At 44.2% G+C, this 7,262-nt stretch overlaps 1 protein-coding gene across 1 annotated transcript; it reads right to left on the bottom strand.

Annotated features, from left to right (window-relative positions):
- Positions 1–2,959: 2,959 nt before the first annotated feature.
- Positions 2,960–3,962, bottom strand: LOC105034877 (norbelladine synthase). The gene is made up of 2 exons (XM_010910197.3): positions 3,753–3,962; positions 2,960–3,392 (listed from the first exon to the last, which is right to left on the bottom strand). Exons 1-2 carry the CDS (start codon positions 3,934–3,936, stop codon positions 3,091–3,093), a joined length of 486 nt encoding a protein of 161 aa, XP_010908499.1. The 5' UTR covers positions 3,937–3,962; the 3' UTR covers positions 2,960–3,090.
- Positions 3,963–7,262: the final 3,300 nt, after the last annotated feature.

The following is a 7,262-nucleotide window of genomic DNA, read 5'->3' as shown; positions in this document are numbered from 1 at the left end:
CAGCATCGTCGTGGGAAGTTTGGATGCCCCGAACGTCGTCTTCCGTAAAGGTGATTACGTCGTCCGGGCGCGGCTTTTTCGTCGGCTCCCCTCCTGCAGACGTCCCCGGGCCCAGCCGCTTGGAGATCATGTTGATGACTCCGGCCGTCGGCTGGTTGGTCGCTGCCTCTCCAGTCAGCTGGGGGCGTCGATCGGCAACTGGTTGGGTCGGCGGACCCTTCCGAAATTTGCCGAGGTACCCCCGGCGGATGAGAGCTTCAATCTCATCCTTCAATTGGATGCACCGCTCGGTGTCGTGGCCGTGGCTTCAATGGAACCGGCAGTACTTCCGACGGTCGAGGCCTTTTGCCTTCAGAGGTGGAGGCCGTCGCAGGTATTCCTCTCCCTCGATCTCCATCAGGATCTGCGCACGGAGAGCGGAGAGAGGAGTGTAGGAGTCGTACCTGGGGCGTACCGGCCTCGGAGTCTGTTGCCGGGGCCATTTTTGGATTTGTCGGGGTGGCGAGTCCCGACTCTCGGTCGGGGGCCTGCTTGGTTCGGCGGGCTCCCGACCTTTTCTTCGCTTCTCCTTCGGGCCTCTGGGCTCGGCCAAGCGTCGGTCGGACGCTCCTTCGTCCACGCGCATATACTTGTATGCGCGCTCCAGTAGCTCGGCATATGTCCGGGGGAGGGTCTTGTCCAGAGAATAGGTGAATCGGGATGCCCTCAGGCCCCGCTTCATGGCTGAAACAGCCATGTCTTCGTTGAGGTCCCGGACCTCGAGCGTGGCCGCGTTGAATCGCGCCACGAAGTGTCGGAGCATCTCGTTTTCCCCCTGCTTGAGGGAGAAAAGGCTGTCCGACGTTCACGGCGGCTTTCGGCTGGTGCTGAAATGGGCCACGAACGAGTGCTCGAGCTGTCCGAAGGAATGGATACTTTTCGATCGGAGACCGGAATACCAAGCCCTGGCAGCCTTGCGAAGTGTGGCGGGGAAGCCGATGCAGAGAAGAGCGTCGGTTGCCCCTTGAATTGTCATGAGAGCCTTGTAGCTCTCAAGGTGGTCGATCGGGTCGGTGGAGCCGTCGTATGGCTCCACGTGCGGCATCTTGAACCGACTGAAAATCGGCTCGTCGAGGACTAGTCGGGAGAGAGGCTGGGCGGTCTGGAAGTCGACATCATTCGAGGACTTCTGGCCGTCCATCTGCAACTGCGCGAGTCGGCGGTCGATTTCCTCGAACCGTCGCTCGTAGTCGTCCGCTCGTCGATGCTGGGAGACCCCAGGAGTGGAGTCTCCGGAAGATTCTGAGGGGGAGACCGACGGCGTGCGCGGTCGTTTCTCTCTCCTTGCCCGTTCCAGCAGGGAAGGAGAGGGCCGCTGGGACCGTCGGTCATCGCGCCATGGTCGTCCCTCCTCTTCTCCGTGGGAGCGCTGTTGGGGGCGCTCGCATGGAGGCGACAGGGATCGGCGCGGTCGTCGGCGGCTGCTCCTGGAGGGCATCGGTCGGGCCGCCGGTTGCTGCTGGAGGCTCTTGACTGCATCGGTCAGTACGGTCATCTGCCGTACGATGGCCGCGATCTGGGCCTCCGTGGTCACTGCAGGGCGCGGAGAGCTGAGCTCCGCCGCCGGTGGTGGCGGGGAGGCCTCTTTCCGACGGGAAGAGCGCCTTGCCGACCCAGTGATTCTCGATCGTTGAGCTCTTGTCTTTGTCATGCTTCCCCTTCCTGGCACGCCAATCTGTTGCGGCCAATCGCCTCGTCGCCCGATCGCCGGGAAGCATGCACCTGCAAAATCGAGAAGTCCACTCTGACCGGAGGCGGCTCCGGCGGGGACCCTCCGACGGTCAAGTCAGAGAGATGACTGGGCAACAGTGAAATGTAGACAGAGAGCTCGATCGAGAGAGAGAAAGGGAGGGAGAGGAGCGAGCCTGCATTTTCGGGAGAGACGGAGCGGATCCTTTTGCACTGTTGCCTTCCCTGGTTTATATAGTGGAGCACGGTATGGCACCGTCATTAATGGCGCGGACAAGTGAGGATCTGCCAACTCACTGTGGACTGTCAGAGTCGCCGTGAAAATGTCACGTCGCCGTGCGGCTGTCAAATCACCAGGGTTGACAATGCCCTCGGCGGGGCAATGCCCCTAGGTAGCCGTGCCGTATGTCGCTGTCAGAGCTGACAAGGTCTGGCGGCTGTACGGTGATCGGAGGAGTCGGCCGACCCTAGGTCGGTGGCCAGCAGAGTGGCGTCGGATTCCTCCGTCGGTCGGCGAGTTTCATGTGAGTCGGCCATCAGACCTCTGGGTTCAATCGGTCGGGAAGGATACGCCCGACATATACCCGGTCGGCGATGGATCGTTGAATGGCCGGTAGTGGCGTCCGTCAGTCGGTCGCTCCGACCGTCAATCGGTCGGTCGGGGCAGAAGTCAGTCGGGCCGCCAGTCGGTCGGGCGGTCGGTCGGTGGGTATCTCCCAACAGAACTTATATGAGATATATACATATATATAATCTTGAGTGAAGATATTATCGGAATGCATCAAAACTAGAAGAGAAAAACACAAATCACATCATCCTTTAGGAGGTGGCAAGCAAGTCCCCTAAATTCTCTGCCCAATCAAAGATCCATTTTCTCATACTGTTTCATATGTTGGGCGCTCGATTTTCTCGTTCATAGTAGTACACTTCTTTTCTTCTTCCTTGGGGCTTCAGCCCCTTATGTAACAAAAAAAAAAAAAAAGGGAAGAAAAAGAGGAAGAGGCTAGGCACCACTTGGTCTTGTCACACATTACCAAAAAGGAGAGCATATCATGCAGATATAGGTACAGAGGTAGCTTCATTAGAAAGCGTGGAAAGTAAATCAAACTCCATATGTACAGATTATTAGAAAGCGTGGAAAGTGTTTTTTTTTTCCCTTTCTGGGCATAGGGGCAGTAATTAACTCTTCTTTCATTTCTGTAGGGGTGATAGAAAACTACGGACAGTAATCTCATACTAAAAGATGCGGTTGATGTTCTGCATTATTGAACACTTTACTTTTCATTTCATTGTATGGCATAACTTGGTGACTGTTATAGCAAGCCACCAGTTCATAATTCATTGCTTGAGCCCACCATGAATTCAAGAGTTCATAACACCAGTTTTCTTCTCGGTGAGATACTTCGAAATGGTCTCAGCCATGGTTGCCAAAAAAGCAGTGGTGACAAGGGAAGCATTGGCCGCATGCTCTTCATCAATTTCATATTCGATGGTCGATTTGATGAAGGAGGAATTGCTATCTTTCTCAATGTTCTCAAGTCGAAATAAGACCGAGCGAAAGCCTAAATCTAGAAATCCTCCTTCAACCACCAGTACTTCCTTCACACGCTTCTCATTGTCAACTTTGACGAACTTCTCTTTGTAAAATTGTACGCCGGGAGTTCCTGACAAGCAAAGCATTTTTTTTTTTTGTTTTGAGAATAAAAGAAAAAAAAAATTCGTTGATCAACCAAATTTTTTGAGATAAGATTTACCAACCCCTATTAAAAAAAAAAAACAAAACTATATGCATGCAAGGTAGATAAAAAAATGAAATTATGAAGAGAATGAGAGCTTTTAATGTAGGTTAAATCAAGCATTCGATAACCGCTAACTTTCATAAAAAAAGTTACTCAATTACTCAAATGCAATCTACGTGAACTCACGAGGCGAGCATAATTATATAAAGAAAGAGAGAGATTGCTCGTATTTCTTCTCAGAAAAGTATATGAAAATTGAGATCTAATATTGTTACGATGGCTCACCTGGAGCAAAAGTGACCTTCAAAACGGTACCCACGCCACCATCTCCTTCGATGACATCGACCTTTTGGATGACGTGCGGGAGCAATTCGACGACTAGTTGGGCCAGTCGAAGCGTGCCGTAGACCTCCCACACTTCACTGGCAGGGAGGCCTACCTCCAGCTCATGAAAGAGGCTTCCCTTCATTGCTGCCACTGCTCCTCCTTCTTAGGCTTTTGTGGCCTTAGTATGGGATAGACCACAGTCTCTCCCTACTTAAAGGCCAAGCTTTTTGGTAGAATCTAAGGTTGGAGATTCCTACTCTACAACGTGACAAACTGATCTCCAAATGGTGGAACTTATCAAAATTTATTAAATTTTGAATAAATTATTAATTATATACTCCGCTTAGTGTTTGAGAATATACATTTCACTATCATAACACATAACCCCATATAGTTATCTTTCTATTAAATAAGCTAATAAATTTTGCCGGCATCATCACTCTTTAACCTCCTTATCCTAAAATATCTTAGCTAATTTGGAGTAAGATTAAAAATATTATGTCAGTCTTAAAAATACTAAGATTAAGTCAACTGATTTGAGATACTTTAATCTTTCTAATTTGCTCAAAATCCACTAAGATATTTTAAGGCTTAAATAGCTTATAGAGCGATGACTCCAATATCTTATTTCTTAAAAAAAAATAAAGGTAAGGAATTATGTGGTATGCACATGGTAAAAAATTAGGTAGTTGAAAGTATATTTCCAAAATATTGAATGACAATATATAATTTCCCCAAACCTTAGTGGGGTCGGTGTAATTTATCCTAAATTTTAACAATAAGAGGAGCAACTTGGCTCGGCTATACCTCATGTAGAACAGCGGACACCGATCTCTAAAAATGAGTTGTGCCATGTGTTTGAGGGTCGATACCATTTGGTGGCAATCAATAGTATCCAGGAAGGAATCGAAAAAAAGATGTTTGCAGCCCTATTGCATCATAAGATTAATTGATAAAACGACAAGCTAAATTGGCCAAGAAAGATTCGAAAGGAAGATGTTTGTTGCCCTATTGCATCATAAGAATAAGAATTGATGAAACGACAAGCTAAATTGGCAACGGTCCCTTGCCACCTTCATGGGTAGGCCTCCTGGTTTGCTAATTTTAGGACATGTGAACATGTGATGCCTGCAACCATATTTAAGAGATAGAGGATGCTTGATGGATGGCTATAATTTCATCAAGGGCCCGTTTGGTTCGGTACAAGTGAGGTGAATAAGAGTCTGTCTCACATATTTAAGAGATAGGGTGCTTGATGGATGGCTGTAGTTTTATTAAGGACCCAGTTGGTTCACTGTAAGTGTGTTGATTAAGAGCCTATTTCACTGAAGTGGCTCCAGCTAGCTCGAAACCATTTCGGACCATTTAGTAAGAACTCAATTCATCTCCACTTTGAATCAACCAAAGGTCTGAAATAGGCTTCCCATTATCTGAACTGGAATCAGATGCCATTCAACAAAACAGGCTTTGCATTAAAGTGGCTCATTAGACTCCTAATAGATTGAAACTACTTCGGGCCATATCTCTTTAAATTGGGCCATTATGAGAATTTATTTTAAGTTCACTGTGGACTAATCAAAAACTCGAGTTTGGATTTCTGGTTACAATTAAGAAATCAGGCCCCGAGTCTTTTTCATTCACTATGCACCCATGTAACTTTGTAATAGGTCATGAGTGCACCATGGATAAGAAATACAAATAAACATTTGGAGTGTCACACAAACACAGTCGAGTTCGAGATATGTGAAGAAAGACTTGGTGATTTGCTACCAAATATACATATATATAATATATTTGATACATAAAAAAGAGGAAAAACGTTAAGTACACACTTATGGGTGGGTTTGCCTCCCCTTCAATCGAGAAAGAGAGAGAGAGAGAGAGAGAGAAACAAAAACGTATGGGGAAAATCAATATGTTGCAATGAAAAAAAAAACTAACAAAGATTTTTAGGTGTTCGATTAACATGGAGATCTTTACGGTGAAAAGTGATTGTCCACTGCACGATAATATTAGCCTTTTCACAAAATGACCATATTACCTTTTATTTCTCAACCAATATGTGAGCTATAAGATATCAGTGAGGGGTCCTATGGTTAAAATTTTTCAGGGATTTATGGAGAGACACTTTGAAAATGGTGGAATAGGTTAGGTCCAAATCTAGTGGTTATTCAGGGCAACCGTTTTTAATTCCAAAGCAATCAGCCCAGCCCATCATCACTGCCGCTTCTAAAAACTTAACCTCATACACTTTTTCACAAAGAGAAATTCTTTGTGCACTACAGGCGGTGTAGAAAATTCAACATGAAGTATACCATTTCATCTGATTAGTTTGTATAGTCATCATTTTTCAATGAGCATTTAATGTCTGCAAGTTAGTTTTTTCGTTTAAAAATTTTATATGACAAAAATATTTCTATTTTTTGAAAAAAATTATGACATTTTATGACGTAATATAGTCCAAAATATCATCATATAGTCTTAGATATTATAATATGAGAGAAGTATTTTTGTCCAATCACTTTTCAATACGCATTTAATGCCTATAGATCGATTTTTTCGTTTGAAAATTTTAAATTAAAAAATATCTTTATTCTTTAGAAAAAATTATGATATTCTGTATATATTATGAACACAGGATATCATAATATGGATACAGAATGTCATAATTTTTTTAAAGGATAGAAACAAATCATATTAAATTTTTAAACAAAAAAATCGACCTGCAAACATTAAATATGTATTGAAAAGTGTTGACTATATGAACTAATCGAACGAGATGGTGTACTCCCATCGAATTTTCTACACCGCCCATAGTGCACAAAGAATTTCGCTTCCCACAAATTGATCCTCTATATGTGACCCATTTCAGCTCCTAGAAAATAAAAATAAAAATAAATAGTGACCCCTTTCAGAGTCCGAGAAGCCTACTCTCTAATCAAGCCAAAAATAATATTCTATATACTTTAGTCCATCAGTTCAGATGGATGTAAGCGAGATCTTTAGACCACTCAATGATATTTTATTTCCTAACTTTGTTGGATGTATCCACATAAGAATTATATGAATGATCAATTCTATTAAAAGAATAAAAAAATAATATTTTATATGATTTTTTTATTTATCTTTGTTAAATGAAAAATTATATCATTTTTAATTTGTATCGGAGAGACAGCCATCAAAAATCAGACCTTCTCTTGACCCAAAATAAAGAGAGAGAAAAAAGAGAAGAGGAACTATCTCAATTTAAACCCCATTTTCCTCCAACAAATCTTTAGTACCCACGTGTGCAGTGCTGTCTCAAAATAGAAACCACTGTCTTCTAATGCTGCTGAATAAGAAGAAAACAACAACAACAACAATAAAGGAACATATCAGTGTTTCCAATAGCATTGACTCTCATAAAACAACTCTAGAAGAAAACGGTTGGGTAGCTCAGCCAACATCTATAGGATTTATGAATCTGAT

Source organism: Elaeis guineensis, chromosome 4 (assembly GCF_000442705.2).
Source record: "Elaeis guineensis isolate ETL-2024a chromosome 4, EG11, whole genome shotgun sequence".
Lineage (NCBI taxonomy): Eukaryota > Viridiplantae > Streptophyta > Magnoliopsida > Arecales > Arecaceae > Elaeis > Elaeis guineensis.
Note: the sequence above shows the minus strand (reverse complement) of the source record. Positions and strands in the feature narration are given on the sequence as shown.